Source organism: Cryptomeria japonica, chromosome 4, assembly GCF_030272615.1.
Source record: "Cryptomeria japonica chromosome 4, Sugi_1.0, whole genome shotgun sequence".
Classification (NCBI taxonomy): Eukaryota; Viridiplantae; Streptophyta; class Pinopsida; order Cupressales; family Cupressaceae; genus Cryptomeria; species Cryptomeria japonica.
The window spans coordinates 553,078,070-553,103,083 of record NC_081408.1 but is presented as its reverse complement, the minus strand read 5'-3'; the positions used below and the strand labels follow the sequence as shown (position 1 = coordinate 553,103,083).

Sequence of the window (25,014 nt, the reverse complement as noted above, 5' to 3'; positions counted from 1 at the left end):
AAATTTCTCAAAAGTATCATCTCTCCTGATATAACATTTACTATCAAAAATTCTGAAATACTTAACTATAGGTGTATTGCCAAACCATAATTCATAAGGTGTCTTACCGGTTTCTCCTTTTATATGTACTATGTTGAATGTATAAACTGTTGTACTCGCTGCTTCTCTCCAGTAGATATGAGGTAGACTCGCTTCCATCATCATTGTTCTAGCAGCATCCAAGATAGTTATGCTTTTCCTTTCCACAACTCCATTCTGCTGAGGTGTCCAGGGAGCATAAAATTGTCTTCTTATACCATGCTTGTCACAAAATTTATTAAACTCACCAGATGTGAATTCTCCACCATGATCTGATCTCAAACATTTAATCTTCAATCCTGTCTCAGTTTCCACCTTAGCCTTGAATATTTTGAACTTTTCAAATGCTTCAGGATTTTCTCTTAAAAAAGAAACCCACATCATTCTATAATAATCATCAATGATTAGCATGAAATATCTATCACCATGAAAACTTTTAACTCTAGCAGGGCCACACAAATCAGTATGAATAAGATCAAGAACATCATTTGATTTATCTTGTATAATCCTAAAAGAGGTTCTGACCTGTTTACCCATTTGACATTCCTTACATACCGGATTATAGGGCTTCATAATCTTAGGTATATCCCTAACTGCCTTAGTTGAACTGATCTTCGCAATGCAATCAAAATTCACATGAAACAACCTTGTATGCCATAGCCAACTCTCATCAATCTGTGTACTCAAACATGTCTTCTCACTGGAGTTCAAATGAAATATGTTACCTTTTGTATGTGTACCGATTGCAATCTCCAAGCCAGATCTATTAATGATTTTGCATTTTCCATCCTTGAACTGTAGTTGAAATCCCTTATCTACCAATTTTCCTACACTCAAAAGATTAGGCTTCAAACCTTCAACATAATAAACATTGTCAGTATTATTCTTACCATCCAATGATATAGTTCATTTTTCTTTAATCATACATACCTTGTCATCTTCTAACTAGTCCACCATCAAATTCTTGCAAAGACAGAAACTTCCCTTTATCTTCAACCATATGATGTGAACAACCACTATCAATTACCCATTCATCCTTGTCATCAATTTTAGAAACAAGTGCCTTCTCCTTAGGTACATTCTCTTCCAGTGTCGGATCATCTTCCTTGATATCCAAGAACACCCATTCCTTCCCATTGTCGGATCCACTAGCAAAGTCTTATGTCGGTTCATCATCTAAATCGGTAATGCCTTCCTCATCTGCTATACAGCATGATTTATCTTTCTTTTTCTTGAATATATACTTGTTATGATATCCAAGGTTAGGCTTAAATGATCTAAAAACTCTTTCTTTAAATCTTGAATTCCTTTTAGGAGATCTAGATGCAAAATGACCAATCTTATTACATGCAAAACATCTAAAAGGTACTTTTCCTTCATACTTACTTCCTACTGGTCCTTTCGGTATTCTTCTAGAAAATAGTGCTTCAAGTTGCTCAAACTCATCATCTTCTCTCTTCATATCTTCTAATTCTTTTGCATATAAAGCTTTCCAGTCTTGCTTACTGGTTGCAGATGTAGATGCATGAAAAGCAGGTTCAATCTTCACAGCTCCAGAAGGTCCAAATTCCTCAAGCTCAAAAGCAGATAGTGTCCCAACCAAAGTATCTCTATTGAAAGATGTATTAGCCATTGTTCTCAATTCACTAATAGAAGTAGCCTTCATTTTGTAAACTGGTGGTAGGGCTCTCAAGACTTTAGAAACAATTTCATCTTCGCTCAGAGTTCCACCACAACATTGAATTCACATAACAATCTCATTTACCCTTTCCATGAATCCAGTAATCCTTTCATCTTCTTTCATCTTAAGATTTTCATATCTCACCCGGTAACCATCAAGTTTAGCAATCTTCACTGTAGGGTCGCCTTCATTAAGAGTCTCCAACTTACCCCATATAGCCTTTCCAGATGATTTGTTGGTTAATCCCATTATTTGTTGATCAAAAAGTGCACACAAGAGGGCTTATCTTTCTCTACAATCATTCTCAAGCTTCTTGTCCGGGTTTTCTAGAGGAGAATTGCCAGATCCCGGATTAAAGGGTGTGACACCATTCTGTGTGATCTCCCAAATCTCCTTGCCAAGACATCTCAGATGAGTCTCCATCTGAATCTTCCATACTGTGTAATTTGTTCCATCAAGCCTCGGAATATCCCTTCGAAAGATAGCTCCAGAAGAACTGGATGAATTTGAATTGTTAGTCACCATAGGATCTTCCTCAAGTGGTTAAGATTTTTGCAAAGAGGACCAAAGCTCTGATACCAATTGTTAGACGATTCCAATAACCAGAAGACAACTGAGAGGGGGCGTGAATCAGTTGTCACATATTACAAGAACATTCAGCAATTAAACTTTAATACCGGAACCCAAAACAATAATACCAGAATAGCAGTTAATCCAATTAAGCATAAACAATAATCACAAAATAAAAGCCATCCACACAAAACCAAGATTTATACATGGAAAACTCGGTAAAGGGAAAAACCACTGTGGGAAGCCTACCCACAGTTAGATAATACTTCTCCAGTAAGTATGTGAATTACAATGAAGGGGCCTGCACTTGCAGGAAGGCCAACAGCCTAGAGCACACTACTCATCACAAAAGGATCCTCACTGACTACATATAAATCCATACTACAATCCGGAGAAGTGTTGAACTACAAAAGATAGCATCTCCTATGCCAGAGTACAGTTTTGGTTAAGCTCAATACCGAAGGACTAAATCCTCTTACATAAACCCAATTCGATCTCCAATGATCGACCAACTCCTTTGCCTAAATGATATTACATTATTCGCATATTACGTTCCTTGACCATGACCTCTTACATTAACCATGATGATCTACAATGAGATCTTACATCTTATTTATAAAAACCCTTGACCATAAACAATTAGGGCGGCCACCAGATAATAAACCAATTACATAATTACAAACTGATGCTCTACAAAATGGACAATGTTAGACAAAAGCCTGTGGTCGTATAACACACAAAAACATAAGAAACAAAGACAAATGTTAGTGTTAATCAACCAAAAACAAGTCTAAGCAGGCATACCAAAAGAGACACTAAAAACATGATAAAATATTTAACTATGGAAGTAAATACAACAAGGCATCTCCAAATGCCTTCTACCATGCTCTTAGCTCCTTCTCCCTTGTTCCTCTCCTCTCCAAGTTCTAAATTATTGTAGCTCTCAGCAGCTTTTTGCACTATGGATGCCTTATGGAGGTTCAAGATTGTAGAAGATTATGAAAAGTATGCAAATGCAAGCTTAATAACCAAAGAAAGATGAGTTGTCTAAATGCTATTTGTTAATTTTAACCAAAAGAGTGAATATGACTAATTATGCTAAATTCTCTCTAAAATTCTCTATAACTTAGATGCATACAAGTTTTCAGGATCTGGAGTATGAAGAAATGAGCTCTATTTATAGGTAAAATGGAGCAATGGATGGTTGAGATTGAGTAATCTCAACAAGGGTCGGGATTGAATGATATTCAATCCATGTGAGGACTTTCAACCCAATCCCCAGGATGACAAGTGTCAATATGAGATAGGTTGAGAGGAGAGGGAATAAGCGTTAAATGCTTGACATGACCTGAGAGTTAACTTGGGAGTTAAGGTCAAGGTTGGGTTGAGTGAATAAATTCTTTATTCAAAGAATAAAGCTTTTATCCAATGGATAAACTCTTGTGCAAAGGTTAAAGGGATAACCATGGTCAAAGCAATAAATGCTTGAGGAGACACGTGAGTCACATGAGGGTTGAGTTAGGGGTGAACCATAAATGGTCATGTAAGAGCCATAAGTGGTTTGGAAGACTTTAGAGGTTAATTTGTTGAACACACAAAGCATTTAATGCTTTTCAAAGACTTTTAAGTCTTTGAGAAGTGACTCCAAGTTGCTTAGGAATGTGACAATAATTAGGGGATTAGAAGAATCTAGAAGGGGGTTTAGGAGTGCAAGTGGATTTGGTGGGTGAGGGAAAATAGGATTTTAATTAAAATAAAATTAATTTATTTCAACTTGTGGTTGCAACTTGCATTTGTAGGAAAATGCAAGTTGGGGGGGGGGGGGGAATAAATGATTTTAGAAGGGGTTTAGAAGAATCTAGAAAGGGTTTAGAAGAATCTAGAAGGGGGTTTAGGAGTGCAAGTGGATTTGGTGGGTGAGGGAAAATAGGATTTTAATTAAAATAAAATAAAATTATTTCAACTTGTGGTTGCAACTTGCATTTGTAGGAAAATGCAAGTTGGGGGGGGGGGGGGGAATAAATGATTTTAAATTAATATTTTATTTTATTTATTTAAAAGAAGAAAGGGGATTAAATTAAATAAATAATATTTATTCATTTAATTGATTGTGAATTTGGTTTAATGAATTAATTAAAATAAATTGAATAATTTATTTAATTAATAGGAGAATGTTTTGAAGATGAAATTAATTAAATTTTAAGTTAATTAATTGTTGGCTAGTGGGTTTTTAATCAAATAAATAGCAAATATTCATTTAATTAAAATGGACAGATTTATGTGACTACACAAACCATGTCATCCTTAGACCAAACAAGTAATATCAACTCATAAGACATCCCGAAAATACATCAATAGGTCATATCCACACATTACATTAAAGTCGGTCCATAACCTAGATCAATCGGGACCAAGTATAGGTCCACATGCTTCAGCAATGATCTTCAAATGCCAAGTCTCAAACATGATCACCAGCAACATCCTGAAACTCCATCAGAAGTTGTACCAACACCACTTATGCAATTCATCAAAGATCTCCACTAAAATCTCTATCGGTGAAACCCTCATCAGAACCAGAAACCAATCTTCTAAGCAAGCAGGATAGCATCCAATCTCTAGACTAAAACCAACTGACCAAATATGAGTATAAGTATCATGAACAAGCCAATTCCATCACCAGATTATACCGAAGCCTCTCAGATCATGCCGGATCCAAGTTAACCAAAAACCACTTAACCTACCGAGACCAGAAGGGTGCCGGTAAAGAATCCAAATAGCTAGTGTTGACATCAATGACAAAACATCAATGCAACACATAATCAATTCCACTAAATGGCCAACAGGTTTTGCATTAAAAAAGCATATAGATTCTGATGAAACATTCTCTCCAATTGTAAAAATGACTTCAATTAGAACTATTCTAAGTCTTGTGGTTGAAGAAGACTTAAATCTTGAACAGCTAGATGTTAAAACAACTTTTCTCCATGGGGATTTAGAGTGGGAAATCTACATGCAACAACCACAGGGATATGAAGTCAAAGGTAAGGAGGAGTTAGTGTGAAGTTTGAAGAAGAGTTTGTATGGCCCAAAGCAAGCACCCCGGCAATGGTATTTGAAATTTGATAGTTTCATGGTTGAACAAGGTTACCACAGATGTCATTCTGATCATTGTGTTTATTTTAAGAGATTGGATAATGGCAGCTATATTATCTAGTTACTTTATGTTGATGGCATGCTTGTTACTGGGTCTAACATGCAATATATAAATGAACTTAAAAAGAAATTAGCAAATTCATTTGATATGAAGGATTTGGGTGCAGCTAAAGGGTAAAAGCGCAAAGTTGTGTCACGTTGCAGGCCAACTTATTAGCACAAGTGAATTTAAGGTCAAATATATGGTCTATAGAGATTCATTGTAGCTATCTTATATATGGACCACAACTTTTCCAATTGGAATTCTCTACTAAATGTATATTTTATACTACTTTGGGTCTAATTACCAAAAAAAAATTCTTGAAAAAATTGATATTTCAACAACTCCTACTCTTATAAATAATATTTTTTTTGAAATGTAAAAATACCCTTTTATAGATCTATAAATGAATTTTCCAAAATGTATATTTTTTAATATTTTAATTAGTTTTTATATTTTATATTTTATTTTTATTGAAAGTAGGTCATCAGCACTAAAATATAAGGTTGATTATCTTGTAAAGGAAAAATACTAAAATTGTGGGAAAAAAAATTGAAAAAAATAAATGCACTAGAGAAAAGAGTCTATGTCAAGATAATATAATTATTTTCTAATTTGGATAAATAATTAAGAAAAAAGATGACACCAAATGGAAAGAGTTATATTTTAGTACATGTAGCTTTTCAAATTTATTGAAAAATATATATACATAAAAAATAGTTAAAAATATTTTTTCACTAAAGTTTCAAGCTCAATAAACACAAAAAAAAATTGAAGAAAAAAAGGTAAAATTTACTATATAAAGTGTGACGCCTCGTGTAACTTTAATTTCAGTATGTTATCATCAACTAAATTGTAGTGTTTACTTTATAGGAAAGTATATTCAAATAATTTTTTAAATTTTTTTTAAAATTACAAACATAAAATACACAAAAAAGTATACATTTTATCAGATTACATCATTTCAAAATTCAAAACGTGTATCCCACTTTCTATTGATTCAATTTAAAATGTTGAATCAATATTGGCCATTTCCTTTATAAAAGTGTGGCACGGCTTTGTGCTTTTACCCTAAACAAATCCTTGGTATGAGGATTTCACGAGACAGGAAAAATGGAACATTAACTTTGTCCCAAAGTGAGTATATTTATAGAAGGTGTTGAAAAGATTTAACATGCAAAATTCAAAAACAATTAGTACACCTTTGGCTAGTCATTTCAAATTGACTAAGAAGATGTTTCCAAAGACACAGGAACAGGTAAACAAAATGTCTAACATTCTGTATTCATCAGTTATTGGCAGTCTGATGTATGTGATGGTATGCACATGGCCAAATATTGCACATGCAGTCGGAGTTGTTAGCAAGTATATGAGCAATCCAGGAATGGAATATTAGAATGTTGTCAAATGGATTCTCAAGTATTTGAGAGGTACTACTAGCAAGGCATTATGTTTCCAAGGATCAAACTTTGCTCTACGAGGATATGTTGACTGTGATATGGCAGGTGATATTGATACAATGAGGAGTGCTATAGGGTATGTCTTTACTATAGGGGGAACTGCAGTTAGTTGGATTTCTAGACTGAAAAAGGTTGTTACACTGAAGCTGAGTATGTGGCTGCTACTAAAGCTAGTAAGGAGATTATTTGGTTACAATGTTTTATGGAGGAATTGGGCAAGATGCAAGAGGATGGCCATTTATACACAGATAGATAGAGTGTCATTCATCTTGCAAAGAATTCTTCTCTTCATTCAAGGATAAAACACATTTATCTCAGGTACCACTTCATACGATCTGTTTTGGAGGATGGCTAGTTAAGGCTTTAGAATTTTTGCACAAGTGGCAATCCTGCAGATATGTTCACGAAGGCACTCACATGGGAGAAGTTGATTTCCTCATCAACTTCTATTGGCCTTCTTGACTGGAAATCATGAAATTAAGGAATAGCCAAGTCCCGGTGTTTTATCTAGTGGGAGTTGCAAGTGCAGCGGTGTCATCCAGGATCAGTCTCCAAGTGGGAGATTTTTTTGGTGTGGAGATTGATCAGTCTCCAAGTGGGAGATTGTTGGTATGTGGTGACTAATCATGCAAGTAATGTACACTCATTGGGCAGAGGGGTCAACTCGAAGGGCCGCTGTAATGGGGAGCTCAAAGGGCTCCCCCAAAATTTTCTTGTACGTGTAAGAGAATATGAGTACGAGAACTAGAATACAAGTACAAGAAGATGAGTACGAATACAAGAATACGAGTACGAGGAAAAGATTATGAGAATATTCTTTTAGGGTTAGGGTTAATTTTGTTAGCCAACTTTATATGTTGCCCTAAAAATTGCATGTTATAACCAGCTGGAATGAAAAAGGCATTATAATGGTGTTGTACTATTTTAATGGATAATAAGAAAAGATTGGACGACTGTGTTCTGTGGATGTAGCCCATCTTGGGTGAACCACATTAAATCTCTGTGTTATTTTGTGTTGTGCATTTTTCATCTTTTGTGTTTTCGAATCTACATATAATTGTTAATTTGTATTTGCTCTGGATCTGCCAAAACCCTAACAAGACACCATACTATTGAATGTGGAATGAATACTTGTCATATGCAAAATGTTGTATCAGCCTGAAAATTAGATCTACAAAACAGAAAAGTTTAGTGATTCCGACAATAGAAAATAGAATTAGAACCTTAATCTCGATCTTGGGTGCATATTATATTTGTGTATGTAGGCAAAGGCACGCATTTGATATTTTGTGAGCTTGATACTTTCTTCAGATTCATTCAATAGTTTCTCTACTTGTAGGATTCATTTGAATTATTTTTTTAGGCATCTCTACTCTGATCTATGACGCTATCCTGGAGGCTTAACTTTTATCTTATGATATATTTTGTTAAACTCATTCCTGGTTTTTAAAGTTTAGTCAATTAATTTTTTATGAAATCAAGAATCGAACTCTTACAAAAAAATCAGAAAGGTAACAAAAATCAATATTAATAGCCTTTATATCTTCCTAATTTTTTGCCTTGTTGGCTTCAGCGAATGCCAAATTCTTGTGGGTCAAATGTGTAACGTAAGACCAGTGTTCATGCGAAATGCAGTCTACGCAAATGTAGAATACAAGAAGCATATGCGGATATCTGGAAGCAATTGTAAAACCTGCACCTACAATCTGCAAAACACAACAAAGCCACAAAATCATATCAGAAATTGTTTCACATTAGGTTCACCAATATGTATACGAAGAAAATTCATCGAATCATGCTAATTAGGTTAACAGGAAACCACGAAAAGCCCTATCTAATCAACTGAATTCCTATGTAACATCAATGAAAGTGCATTCATGAAATAGATAAGAAATGAATAAAACACTATAAAAAATCCCTTATTTCATTTGAATGTGTCCCCTCCATTGTTCTTCTCATTCCTGTGTAGTGTTGGCTCTTAGGGTCACGTTGTTAACCTATAATATGACAATGAGAATTTAAAAATCGCGGTTGTTGAAAAAGAGGAATTGATGTTGAAAATATAGATTCTAGGAGGGTTTGGATGGCTAAGATCGATTTAAAGACGGATTCGATCAACAGTTGAGATTGCTTGAGACAAAATTGATTGGAGATGATTATGATGAAAACTAGTTGCATGATTGAATTGACTAAGAGATTACTGGCTTGATTGATTAGTCGTACAAAGTTGATGGATTAATCAAAATTCTTGATTAATTCGTTAACTGGATTGATTAATTAGTTAGAAAAGGCTAATTGAGGGTTAAGTGGATTGACTGATTAGTTAACTGATTTGACTGGCTATTTAGAAAAAGTTGATGGATAGTTAGACTCGGAGTCAATGACAGTTAGAATTTAGGCATGTGTTGTAGGAAGTTTGGCATGAAATTCAATTTAATTTATATTTATATTTTCAAAAATGAGGAATGACATGCAAAATATTAGAAATTAAATGAAATTGGAATTTGGAGAAATTTGCATTAATTCGAAATGGAGGGAAATTAGATTAAATAAATTAATAAAATTTATTTAATTTGTAAGACTTAGATAATTAAATAATTTAAAGAAATTATTTAATTATAAGAAAATTGAAATTGAACTTTATTAAATAATAAAATTATTTAATTAAAATACCTTATCATGATTAATTTTTTAATAAAATTATTTAATTAATTTAAAAAGGGGTATGATTAAATTATTTAAATGATTAAGATAGAAATTGAAAATTTAGTTTGTGATGAAAAATGATGAAAATTAATTTAGAGGAATGAAATTAGATTAAGTAAATAATTAAAGAGTTATTTAATTAATATAGAGGAAAAATTAGCGATGTTAGCGACAAGTCAATTTTGAGTGTCTACAGTTTCATCATAAGTTTCTTGAAGGATTTGAGTTGATTCTAAATTTAGCTGCAGAAGTGTACTGAAGTTTATAGTTGTACAATTCTCTCTTTTGGATAGTAATAATATACTTGCCCTCTTTCTTTGGTGGTGTTTTTTCTCGCAAGGGTTTCTCCACATAAATCCGGTGCCTCATTTGGTTTGTTGATTTTATATTGTTGTTGAATGTCACAATCACTTTCATATTTTAGATTTGGTTATCTTATTTCAGATTTGTAATAGCATAAAGTTGTTTATACAAGATTTCTTTGTCTTGATTCTCAATATTTGGTATCAAAGGCAACAGTTATGTTGAGAAGGGGATGCCTTTTCTTGAAGTGTTGAAGGTTTTTTGCTATAATGGGAGATTTTGTTGTGTGGTTTTGCATATTTGACAAAATGATTAAAACCCATAGCTACTACTTCTTGCATGGATATTTATAAGTTTAATGGCACTAGCTACGAGACATAGAAACGAAAGATGGAAGATCTTTTGAAAAAAATAGATTAGTGGTTGTCAGTTTCACATAAAAGGAAACCAAATGACTCTACTATGTCAAGTGATGCTTGGAATTAATTGGAAAAGAAGGCACGCAAAACCATTTGGTTGTGTCTTACTAACATTTTCCTCTTGAATGTCTCTACAAAATATTTGGCATACAAGTTGTGGAAGAGGATGGATGATATTTATCAAACCAAAAGTTTGTCGAATAAGTTATATCTTAAGAGGAGGATGTATCATTTGAAAATGAAATATTGTGATTTAATTTTAATGATAATTTGAATGCATTTAATCAGATTTAAATTAGAGAATGAAGATAAATTTATCATGTTTCTTTGCTTTGCTTGAATCTTGGGAAAATTTAACTTTTGTCATTAGTAGTGGTAATGCAGAGACAAATATGGATAACTTGGTTGTTATAATTCTTTTAGAAGAGGTGAGGAGAAAACCTATGAATTTTGGGTCCCAAGATGCCTTGAATGTGTGGGAAAGGTCCTAAAGGGGATAAAAAGAGGGATAAGTCTAAAGGACATTCTAAGACCCCTAGAAAGAGAAAAGTACTAGAATTGTCATAAAAGAAGGCATGTGAAGAAGGAATGAAGCAGTGGTTTTCTTATTACAAAACATATTATGGGAGAGAGATTTTCCTTGGTGACAATGGCATAAAGTTACATTTTTGTATGTTCCTTGTTCAAAGGTATAGTGAATGAGACATCTATTTAAGGTTTCTTATGAAAATAGAGAACATAAACCAATCATAGTAATGTACATAATGATAGAAGAGATGAGAAAATAAAACAAATCTTTACTTCTCAAAAATTCTATTACAATGTTACATAGTTTGAACATCACTTAAAAATTTGCTTTAAATGATAAAAAATAAATTGATTTTTAGTCATGAAATGATGGCTTATAAGTTACAAAATAGTCTTTTCTTTGAAAGATATCTAATAATTAATTATATTTTTTTCATTAAATTGAAAGGAACTAATTCCTACTCGCTCCTAAGCATCCATATCAGCCTAGAGTTGCTTCTTACAACTTAGAAAGATACACATCCCCTTTTAGGTGGTTAGGTCAAACCTCTTTTCGATGCCTAGTTACTTGCTCCTTGTTTTTCTCCCTTTTGAATTCTCCATGATGATGGTTAAAAGCCTAGACCTTGAATTTTCTTTATGAAGACCCCTTTAATGAGCTCATAAATGCTTGGTAACAAAGATGACTTGGCCAAATTGCTAAGTGTTGGAGTAAAACCCCTTTACCAGGAACACAACCTACAATACAACCTTCATATAGAGAAACAAATATTTCACCAAGAGATGAATTGATTTGAGATGATTAATAATGTACAATATCCTTGATTATAAAGCCAAAGGTGGTAGGTAGGATATCGCAAGATATGAACATGTGTCTCAATTAGATGCAAGGGTATGCAGATATAACTACCCAGCTACAAATATTAATGCAACCTAAAATATTTAATAATGATGCCTAAGTAAACTTAAGCATGAGTAAATATGATTTACTCCAACACCCCCCCTTAAGTGCAACTTAGAGACAAGATTATTATTATATAATATGAGCAATATGCAAGATGGGTTCGAGCAACAAAGCCATGTTAGGTACCCATGTACAATGCAAATGCAATTCAATGAAATATAATCTCTAACAAATAGAAAAAATAAGAAAATCACATAGGAGAAAACTCCTCTCCAAAAGAGAAACAAACAAGATGCATGGATGGAGGAGTCAATCACACCCCTCAAGGACTACATACTTCATGCATGTACAATCAATGATCTCCCCATAAGATGTAAATAAGGATGCTACATAGCCTCTCCATAATGGATAATATTCTATGGAAGTGGTTAGTGTTTGAAGACAAAACAGAGTCCAATTCCTACAAACAACATTTCTCCCTTTGGGAAGAAGATAAACCAAGTACAAATACAAGAATGCTTCCCATTTTGGATAGGAATTGGTAGGAAGTGAAATCCAAATGTAGGAAGATGATGTCTCTAAAATATTCTTATATGTTGTTGAGTCCTTAGATGATGAAGATGCCACAGACCAATTGGGTACGCACTAACAATCAAAATAGAAGGTGACATGCAAGGAACTAATAGAAACTAGTCTTGAACAAGATCCAAAGATAAATATTAAGTGACAACGGTCGTACCACAACTATCATCAAATAGAATAAATAAACCCTCAAATGTGTCTCCCAAATCTAAAATGTGAGACTCCACAAGCAATGTTCAACAAATGTCTGGCAAATAGGAATCATACTAAGTTATCTTCTAGGATTCTTCCCACATCTTACTTATGACTATCATGTATTGGTATAGGTAATATGACTACCTTTCAATGTGCATGTTATTTCTTTCATGGCTCTCACAAGGATATAAATTGTTAGTGTCATACCTCTTGACCCTTACATGCATGCTCATTTATAAGTCTTCTACCCTCTTCATAGATTGATTATATCTTTTAAATATTTTGATATTTATATTATTCAAGACCTCAAAAACTCAAAAAAATATCCATAATTTGTCCCTTTTGCATAATAATATTTCCCTTATCATATGTCATTTACTCTATCCTCACACTAAGGGAGTATCATTCATTTTTTTGTAACTCTTTCAATCACACCAAACTATGTTTACACTTTCTCCCTAAAGGAACAATATCAACAACTTCATTATTACCATGTGAAAGTTCAATAAAATGAGACTTTTTCTTGCTATTTCTTGATAGCCTTGAATATGATAAAATGTAAAAGGGACACAAAAAAGGAAAATAGCAATAAATACTAATTTACCTTGCCTCTTCTACCTGCTCACCTCATGATATATCATAGTTGGTTGGAATGTGTTTGCATATAGTAGCAACATGATGTTAGTATAAGGATTGATAGAAGAAATGGTAGCATAAGGATATGAAGAAGGTGGATGATGAAAATGAGAAAAAACGCCTCAATTTATAGATTTTTTATGGAGAGAATCAATGGCTAAGATTCAATGTCAAATGGATGGCTAGAATTGATTGAGAGAAATGGTATGGGTTTAGGGCTTATCCTTGTGATAGACGAATGGAGGTGCAAGAGCTAGGTGTGCTCACATGTGTGTGAACAAACATAGGGAATTTCGTGAAAGGGACAAGTGAGGAAAGTAGGGTGGCTACCTTATGACATTTCTAAGAGGTAGGGTGGCTCTAAGGTGACATTTGCATGCTCACATGTGTGAACATGAGAAGGGTAGAGATACTTGTCATAGAATGGAAAGCTTAGATCCTCATCCATTTGAATGGATTCAATGGATAGGATAAATGGACAAGGATTGAGAGTGAGGTGGAGTTAAATGTTAAGGAAAATGATAATGAAAGTTGAATACCCTAAATAAATTGATTAATTGATTTAGTTAGAGGGTTTCGGGGATAAGGTTAGACTCAATTAATTAAATAAAAATTTATTAAAATTAAGGGTGAAGGGTAAAGATAAAGGATGAAATAAATAAATATTTATTTAACGGTATAAAATGTGGTGAAGTCAAGTGTGGTTAGGTATAGATAAATTTATCTGTCTACATTTTGCCCTTCTTTGATATATGGATTGAGAGTGAGGTGGAGTTAAATGTTAAGGAAAATGATAATGAAAGTTAAATACCCTAAATAAATTGATTAATTGATTTAGTTATAGGGTTTTGGGGATAAGGTTAGACTCAATTAATTAAATAAAAATTTATTAAAATTAAGGGTGAAGGGTAAAGCTAAAGGATGAAATAAATAAATATTTATTTAACGGTATAAAATGTGGTAAAGTCAAGTGTGGTTAGGTATAGACAAATTTATCTGTCTATAAATTTATAGTAGCAACATGATGTTAGTATAAGGATTGATAGAAGAAATGCTAGCATAAGGATATGAAGAAGGTATAGACAAATTTATCTATCTACGTTTTGCCCTTTTTTGATAAAGGATGAAATAAATAAATATTTATTTAACGGTATAAAATGTGGTAAAGTCAAGTGTGGTTAGGTATAGACAAATTTATCTGTCTACATTTTGCCCTTCTTTGATATAAGGATTGAGAGTGAGGTGGAGTTAAATGTTAAGGAAAATGATAATGAAAGTTAAAGATGAAGGATGAAATAAATAAATATTTATTTAACAGTATAAAATGTGGTAAAGTCAAGTGTGGTTAGGTATAGACAAATTTATTTGTCTACATTTTGCCCTTCTTTGATATGGCATGACTATAAGTGACAATATATCAAAGAAAATAAAATATAATAGATACAAATGGATTAAGACTAGTAATATGATGCACCAATCACTAGGAGCATGAGGAAGGATGGTGATGAGGTACTGGTAAGCCCCCTTAAAAGGAAGAGAAAGTTCCAAGAAAAAATGTGTGCTCTTGAAATGAATAGGACTATAGGATGAAAGATAACAAAACACAAAGAGATGGATAGAAAAGAGAGATCGATTATTAAGATATTTATCAAAGGGAGGATGGATCAGAATCATAAATTAAAAATCATATTGTAGTGGTATAAGAAACCTATATTTGATATTTTACTTGGCAATATGCACCAAGGTATAAGGAACCAGGGTGAATATGTGTCAAGTACATGATCAAAAAGGTAAAGTGCAAACATATATGCCTTATGATACCAAGATATGGAAGAATGTGATTATTTTATGGTAATAGAATTCAAATACCATGATAAATACTATAAATTATAACTTACAAAACCAACAAGTAGGAATGCACAACAAACCAAAAATAAACCAGGATTTTGCCCCCAGTCAAGCTAAAAATAATTGATTGATGGATGGATTGATGATGATTAAGAGGATAGAAAGCTTAATGATAAGGACAATTCATATCCAAATGATTAGAAAGAATATTTCCCTATGATTTTAATTTGATTCAAGTGGATCAATAGATTTCTTGTGTTGTAGTATTCTACCCCAAACTCGATCCTATTGAAGTAACAAGGAAAGTTACCCAAACCTAAGATTAGTTGTAAATCAAAAAATGAATAGCATATACACACAATAGATCAGAATTCAAAATTATTTTTATTCATCATTTCAATAGGTATTCATAACATTCCTTATATCTTGTTATCTTTTTATATGTCTTATATGTAACTAACTCCTTATATTCACCTTACTACTAGTGAATAGATCTCACTATGTACTTATAGTTACAATATGGGACATGGCCCTTAGATAACATCCCTAGACTATATTCTATCTTTCAAATCTCTCATTTCAAAGTATTTTGCCCAATAAAAGATATAGCAACTTCTTTGGATTTGTATGTGTACACTATTTTATGGCCAACAATCATCGCATACATTGTGTAATCATCAATACTCTCATTTGGTACTTAGAAACAATTAGATAATTTGATATTCAATAAATACCAAAATTTTAATGTGGTGATTAATAACTAACCACTACATTCTACACATACCATACTTATGTTGTGGATAATACCCAAGCTAACCTAGCTATTGATACAAAACTATCAAAATTATCATCTAACTAAATTAAAGGTTATAATAGTCATAATTTAGTTACACATATCCTCATGCACCTTATAAGTTAAAGGTGTAGTTCATTGTGACATCGATGCAGAATAGGGTGGCACCATAAGTGTGATTGAACTATCAAGATACATGTAATATAAATAAGTAATAGGCATAGGCATAATATGATAGCATGATATGGCTTATAAGCATCATAAGAACGTTATCAACCTGTGGTAAGGATCATAAGCATGTATTGTAGAAGCATATCTGAATAAAGATGAGAATTATAAGCAACAAAGATCCAACATAAGGATGCATAAAGTAGGGAAAAAAATAGGCAAATGACCAATCAAAGAGGCAAAAGGGAGCAACTAATAAAATAGATGTAAACAAGCATAGGAGCTAATATATCATCCAAGAATGGAGAAAACACCCCTCAAGTGGGGGAAGATAAACATCAAACATGAAATAGAATGTGACATTGGTCAGACAAATCACAAGGAAATAAAGAGTGCAAGGATATAAATAAAACGAAAAAAATGAAAGCTAGAAATATAAGCATATAGATACATATATTCTCTAGAAATTCTAACGAATCGTAAAAAAAATAGAGGATCATCATCATCATCCTCCAAAAGATCATCTTAAACACATGATGTCATCATAACATCCTAGGTCAATCCTCGCACTTTATTCCTCTTGGCTTTGTTTTTCTAACATATTTTATTCTTTGTAATTGTTTTGTATTTTTCATAAATATATAATTAATTGGTGGCACATAATTCATCTCTTCCTTAATCCAATCTTTTTGCTTTATTGATGATGGTTGTGTAGAAATTTTTGGCATTTGATGTGCCTCAACACTTACTTTGGACCCTATTTCTTCCCTCCAATCTTTCTTGCCTATATATTATGTTACTTTTGTAATTGCATTGTTCATTGATTTTTTAATGTGGAACTCTTCATGTTTTAGAGGATATACTTGTTATGTTAACATCTTTTAAATTGTTTATATTTTATTCAAGTCTATTTTGTATAAGTCATGGATAATATTGTACCTCTCATATCAAACATGTTTTGATGTTTTATAATATGTGTCTACTATAAAGTGCCTCAACACTTAATAATAAGTTGTTTCAACTAACACCTTTCTTTTGATTAAAATCTTACATATTGTTGTGAAATAGAAGAAATGGATTTACATTGTGCTATCTATTTTAATATAGCTACATACCAAATCTATCAAATCATTGATTACATAATACTACTAGTCCTTTTGGACCCACTATCAAATGTATAACAATGCATCTCAATGTATTGATTAACATTTTATAAGTCATTGCAAATAAATATCAAGATATGCATATCGTTGGTGTCAAATATGACTATTGAATTGAATCTATTCAATACATGTACATTATATTGTAATGATAGATAAATAATAAATTAAGCAGCTGGTGAACATTTAAGAGTACTAGGTATGTATAATATACCATAATAATTCTCCTGTGGAGGTTCAAAATGAAAATGTATAGCCAATGGGTATGACTTGAAAAAGAAGAATATGTAGGTTCAATCTTAATGGTACCCACAAAGTGTTCAAATGTAATTCATCTCGATGTTCTAGATGATAATCATCCATAGTGTCATCATCCCATTTTTTCAATCTATAGTAATAGTATTTTGTACCTCAATATATGATTTGCATTAGTGGGAAATGGATTTGTGTCAATTCCCAAATACCTATTCACTTTCAACCTGGATCATGTTGTTGTCGCTAATAGCTTGCACTCTATGATTTAATCTCATGCATTATTGTGTGGTATTCCCTTTGTCTCTTTAAAAATTATAAAATTCATTCTTCTTGTAGCTCTTTAGAGGTGGCATATTGGGATCTAATAAATATATAGAAGGAAGAAAAAACAAATTAATGCTACTAAAATTTAAAGTAATCATGCAAAGTTAACAATTTCCTTTGGATAATTAGCTTTTGAATGTTATCTAACTTTTGAAATAAAACCTTATTTGAATACATTGTGTGCTAGTAACTTGGATTCAGCCATATTTCCAAATGTGCATAAAGATTTATAAAATTTGTAAAACTATTAGATACACATTTTTAGTAATTAGTTTAAGAAGTCCCTTAATACTAATTTTTGTAACTTAACATGATAGCACGAAGTGAACAATTTAGAAGACAAGGATTTAAATCTTATGCCATTATCATTGATATGCTCATTTAAGAACAATCAAAGAAATTTGAAATGATTTATAAGGCTCATAATGACTTTGAATATATCAAGAAAGCCTTAGTTAAATCATCAAATGCATGTGTGAATCTGTCATAATCAAAAAAACCATTCAATAGTGTAAATCACACTAAAATATATTATTATAAAGAAAATAGTGCAAGCAAGAGAAATGTTACACAATGAATGGCCATACTTAAAAATACCTTAAGGCAGTTGTTGGATTTTGAAGGTCAGATTATTCTTAATCATCCCACTTGAAAGACAAGATTTATGGTGTTTGGCAATTATTGAAGGTAACAAACTCGAGCATGTAATGGCTTACTTGAAAATATTAATGCAAATGTGTTCCTAATTCTCTAATTATACAAATAAATTAAAATGTGGATGTTCTTGTTCCTTGACGATTCTAATTATACAAATAAATATTCAAATAACAAGATAAAAAATAAAACAAACATGTACCAAGTTGGCTTTCATCATCTAATAGAAATGGGTGATAATTCTACAATTTTAACAAGGGTCAATCAGACATGGCTAAAAATCAAACTCATACAACACAATCAGCATAAGAGAAGTAAAACAAGATCTTGAGGCAATGAATAGATGTTGAATTGTAGGCTAATAATGGAGAGAATGAGTACGAGGTTAAGACTAGGATGGTATTAGATTTAGATATTTTTGGCAAGAGATTGGGAAGGATCTAAACTTAAACAACATGGTGTGCCACTTCTTAAGCAATTGCATTAATTTATTCTATCAAAACGTATCCAAAACTAAATTAGAATTTGCATTGGTATGCAAATTCACCCTTACACTATTATAGTTTCTCCTTGAATTTGAAGAAAGTGAAAAAAAGACATAAAATAAACAAAAGAATACCTATACTCAAACATGTCATCACATGTAGGAATAGAAATCAAATCATATCATGAAACAATGTAAACTAGCATTAAATTAATATCCCTATTTAAAATTTACATCTTATTTTGAGATTTGAAATGCTTATACTTCTCACTCATTTCTTACACAATATTACATCTTTTTTATTAGTGTTTTGAGCTTGAATGTGCTCTCTTTTATGTGCCATGCCCACCTTTAATACCTCGCATTAAGGTTTTTATATAAATTCACATTGTTGTATCGTGGATATTTTCTCCCCTTCACATGGAAGACCACTTATTATGTCACCTTGCTTTACGATGGTAGACCTTTTGTAGCACATGAACTAATTACTACTTCAGCCATATATTTACCCAATCCAAAGCAAGATCTTGGCTCATTTGATATTATACATAAATGAGTATAATAGCTTTTCATTTGCATTTATGAATTACACTTCCATCTCTTGATTCATTATCCCCTTATAACTCTTATGGTATATGCTTGATGTATACACACGTTTCACCTTCACTCGACACCATATTCCATCCCTAGTGTGATGTACATGTTGATTTGGGATTGTCATCTATGAACTTTATGACTATAATTCTATCTTATGGCTATCATATTTGATGATAAGCACAATGATGTTCTATAAAGTTGTGATCAAGATAATTCATCACCACAATCTCTAGTGGCATTCCCCAATGGATCCCATGGATCTTTGTATACACATGATGACATATAACTTTTTGATATAGACCAACATATGAATATTCTCTTGATCTCCTTGGATGTATTTTAATTATTTTCAAGCATATTCTATTATATTAGATATTGAACAAGCATATATCATGGACATCCATACAAAGAACAAGCTAAGGATAAAATGCCACCATCTGATAACACATTCCACATTATTACACATGATACACAAACACATGGATGTGGATACATACAATAATTAGTGAAATTCTGAAACATCAAATTTTATCCATTTGAAATTGCACATTCCTTTTACACATGACACTCTGATTTATATACTAAACCAAGTGAATTTCTAACACCTATTTTATAAACCATGATAGTAAAGGTGATTTACTAAAGTGAATTTCTAACACTTATTTCACAAGTATAATAGTAAAGGTGATTTACTAAAGTGAATTTCTAACACTTATTTCACAAGTATAATAGTAAAGGTGATTTACTAAAGTGAATTTCTAACACTTATCTCACAAGTATGATAGTAAAGGTGATCCACTATAAGTTGAGTGTTTATGTACTTGCCAATAGTTACACATAAGAAGATGAACTTCAAAATGTTCATAAACAATCCATTTCATTTCTCATCATGTATTTTCAAAGTTGTGTATGCAAGCATGATTGAACTTTACTGAATAATCCTGTTTACATTAGCACAGCTCCATCACTTAGTCATATTTGCAAAATGAAAACCAACTCACTTTAAACCATTGCAAGCACCACTCCTTGACTTTTTTGCCCTTTTAATCAATCAATTAACTAAATACCTCTATCAATATAGATTCATTTTTCAAACTTCATTTAACTTCAAAATGTATTAACCCCCAAACTATTCACCTAGTAAATCTAAACTAATCTACTAAACTAAAACTAATCCATTTAACCTAAATCACAATTAAGTGTAACTGTATTTTACTTTTACAACCAAATAACTGCAATTCATAAAGTTTTGTTAAAAAAAGACAACTAAATATATAATTAAACAAAGACATGACGAACTACAAAACAAATTACAGTTGAACAATTGTGTATAAGAGCGAGCAACCTCCATTAACAACTTTTTTATCATGTGAAGCTATGTAGGCTAACATTATATATCTCATTCGAATAATTGATTTGTGTAGAGCATATGCACCGACATTTCATTTCATTATTCCTTCTACCATTGACACCTCTTGTCCCATAATAAAATCGTAAAACAATCATTCTCAATCATCAAAACACTATTTCCCATAACCTCCAGTTAATATATTATTTAGCATGAAACGTTGTCAACATTAGGATTTCAAAAAACAGTGAACACATTTTCCATAAGACCAATTGACGCATCATTTAGCATGACAAATCATAAAACAGCCATTTCTTCACGAATATAATCAGTAAACTATTACTATCCATACTAAACTCATAAAACTGTTGCCAAACATAATGAGAACAACCCATTAGTGGTTTTCATTTTGAAAGTCCATGCGATAACATTTGCCAAGGTAATGTTCCAAAAAATCAATATTAATGATTTCCTGCATTAATCAACAGGTCAATACAAAAGGAATATTCATATCTTGAAATACAAAAAGATGTTCTGAATCATCTTCACCACGATGCGACAAGTGAGAATACCCTTGTACAAAATTGGGAGGGAAATGACATGTACAGGAAGTTATAAATTTTTTTCTAGACAATGTCCAGAAACATCATTGTCAGCAAGGAGAAAACAAAACACCTAATCATCTTCCTCCTGCAAATATAGAAATGTAATTAGTACAATTATTACTTTGTTGATTTATTACATCTTAGCATAAGGAATGTAAGATCATAGTAGTTGATAAATTGCACCTTAAAAGTTGCTAAAGACAAGATAAGTAAACACGCTAATATTACCTCTCCACTATCCTCTTCATCGTTAACTTCAGATTTGGACTTGTCTGACTCTTCAGCAGATGCCTCCTGTAGTAAAAGAAATAACAGGGTATGAGGAAGGAGTATACCACAAAAATGTGGAAAAATAATTACAATGATAAAGAGACTTTCGAAAAAACATAAGGGCATCACTTGTTTATTGTTGTAAGCAGCCATTGCATTCTGATATTCAGCTTTTTTCTTTGCAGCAGTCGCTTCAAAGGGAGCCTTTTCCTGCAAAGATAGCAAAGATCGTGTTAATGCATAATATAAAACACACATTTCATATGTCATTAATTACAAAGACAGAGAAATAGAACCAACAGCTTCACTCATTGACTGCCATTTTTCTCCTCCAGCCTTTGCAACCTATCAAAAGCAAAACACAGTTCAACAGCTTGTAAAATAATAGAGTAAAATAAATAAGAAACAGAGCATGAACAATCCGGGAATTCAGTTCTTTAACAAACTTACAGCGGATATAGATTTTGAATTGGGATTTGCCTCCTTGTACTGCTTTCTAAATCCCTCCCTTCAAAAGATAATAACTTGGTTATTCTAGATGCAAGATCATTTAATATTTTATGCGTGTCTTTGGCCAGATAAGCTGGTAACGAAATATGTTAACAGTTCAAAGCTACATCAAAAGCTCAAGAAAAGCGCATTGTTATTAAATCTCAAACTATGCAACAAGATTGATAATCATCTTAAGCTGTTCAACTTACAGGAATACAAAGAAACCACTTGGTGGTCTTTTAGGCTTGTTTGGATCTTTCTTAGCCTTCTTCTCCTTTTTGGCTTGACGCTTAAGTTGCTTTTCTGTAGGAGCCTTCTTCTGCTTTCCTATTTTCCTGCCAAACATGCAATACATGTTATCAAAACAACCAAATAAAGGGTCTGAAATTACAAGAAAAGCTTGGAAAAACAGGGGATGATTATCCCATTAAAGGTTGGAAACCTAAATGATACTTTTGTATACTTACTTGTCACCCACAACCCTCAAAGAATCTGATTGCTCAGCTTTCGCCTTCCCACCCTTCATCTTCAAAGAAACAGACAAAACTCTGCACACAAAAGTCAGATCGATAGGTGAAATTTCAAGGCTAACATGATACCATGTCTCAAAAATAAATAATGTAACATGATACCATGTCTCAAAAATAAATAAATAATGTAACATGATACCATGTCTCAAAAATAAATAATGTAGATGTTTCTATTACCATGAAGCTGCACAAATAATAAAGGAAGCATTGCAACCAAAGGGAAAAGGATCCACAAATTTGGCATGAAACAATCTCCAAGTACAGTCGACAAGACAAATAAGAAAGTGGCAAAAGAGGGAAATAACATAAATTAGGTTATCTGACAAACAAAAAGCCACTTAATAAAACAAATGTCGTGCATGTAACTAGATAAGAATGATCTGCGACAAACCAGAAAAGCCCCACATATATAATAATGATATATAGATTGACAAATTTAAACCTGCTGCAAGTAGCATATGCGTGACGCGAAAGATGGAACCACCTGCCAAAGGCAAACGATACGCTAACACATCTAAAAACCGTCCAAAAGACATACAAATACCGTGTGCTACTTTAGAGGAAAATATAAGGCAGAAAAAGCCAAAGAGATTTTATTTTAAAAAAACATTTGGAAACTCCTGTGCAACCAAGCACAAAGGAACAAACGCACACAAAAATGCAAATTCTACGGCAGCTTCCAAGTCTACCATGAAACCTGAACAATGCGGAGCTATTTAAATGTCAAAAAACCTTAAAGCAGGGAAATGCTTAAGCATCAAACCAATAACTCGGAGTCGGAACCGTCACAAAACCAAACCCTGACCCATTTATCTAAAAGGGGAATAAATGGAGTCCTGATATGAACAGATCTAAAACACCTCGGGTATTTCACAACAAATATTTACAAAAAAATAAAAAAGGCACAAGACTTCCTACTCAATTATTCAAAAACCATTGACAGAAATTCCATGATGCATGCAATTTTTTAGGCTTTTAACAACACAGGGGGATTCGGAACCCGTATTCAAAGTTAAATACTCCCAATTCAACAACATAATATAAATTACAACGTATGGATGTTTCTAGCCTAAATGGTAAAACATGCACTACTGATGGAAAAACACAAGTGAAGATGTTTATGTTTTACAGTTCTGAACATTAAACACTATAAAACAATGTACAAGGATAGGTGTTTCTTGTTTTACTGATAAATTTTGCATCTCTATACATTACTTTATGTTGTGAGATAAAATAATTAAATATCGCAATGCAGGGAAAGACAGGTTAAGGATCATTACTTTAAATAGAATTTCGAATTTCAGTTAGAAAATAGTTCCGTATTAGACGAACATCAAAATCAGAAAAAAAAAATCTCTAATCTCCACATAAATAAAAATATTTTGTGGTTTAAACGAAAATGCAGTTGGCGCACGACTAGTAAAAGCAACATAAACATGAGCCTAAACTAACTCCTAAAATTATCAGACAAATTACGAAAAATGAGTCAAAAAAATCCTGCAAAATTTAACCCCTAAATAACCAGAAACCACACATTCAGACATTAAATCCCTCCCCAGTAAAATATTCGAAGACTAGAAAAACAAGAGATGAATCACACTTTCCTCCAACAGAAACATGTTAAACTGAGAAAATAGTCAATAAAATAGCCAAATTATGGGCCCAGAAATAGACAGCATAAAAGGAAAAGATCTCTTAAGAAAATTGAAACCCTAGCATACCTTCAAAGCAAATGTGAGCGAAAGCTTCCTTGCTCCTGATGCAATGGTGATCCGCTACAGTACAGCGTCTCTATATAACAGTAACTTTGGAACTTGAACAGAAGAAATTCTACTCTGCGATAAGAACAAACAAAGAGCAGATCTTACTCGGAATATCTTTAGCGGTAATAAGTAATAGGGAGATCAAATGAATTGACTTTATATGATCTACCGGTTCAACATGTACGGGTCGGCCCCGCTTCACACGGATCACAGCTCTACCGGCAATTACCCGTAATTAACCGGCTAAATTCAAGTGTTATCGTGGACGTTATTAAAATATTAATTTCATTTCATCGAAATTTTCAAGCAGTGTGGGCGGGAAAATGATGAAGGCCTTTTTATTGGAAGAGATAGTGGGCCCGTTCATTAAACTTTCGCCACGTCATCAATCCGTGTGTTTGGATCGACGGTTATCTTTTATCATCGTTTCTCTTTCGTGGAGATTTGTGCGTGGACTTTGAAATGCTT

General features: G+C 32.5%; 1 protein-coding gene across 1 annotated transcript; it reads right to left on the bottom strand.

The window, feature by feature from the left end:
• Window positions 1-21,316: 21,316 nt before the first annotated feature.
• Window positions 21,317-24,685, bottom strand: LOC131070279 (high mobility group B protein 1). Its single transcript, XM_058005787.2, has 8 exons — window positions 24,505-24,685; window positions 22,721-22,801; window positions 22,463-22,588; window positions 22,212-22,269; window positions 22,062-22,106; window positions 21,891-21,971; window positions 21,720-21,785; window positions 21,317-21,576 (listed from the first exon to the last, which is right to left on the bottom strand). The coding sequence occupies exons 2-8, from the start codon at window positions 22,777-22,779 to the stop codon at window positions 21,562-21,564; spliced, it is 450 nt and encodes a 149-aa protein (XP_057861770.1). The 5' UTR covers window positions 22,780-22,801; window positions 24,505-24,685; the 3' UTR covers window positions 21,317-21,561.
• Window positions 24,686-25,014: the final 329 nt, after the last annotated feature.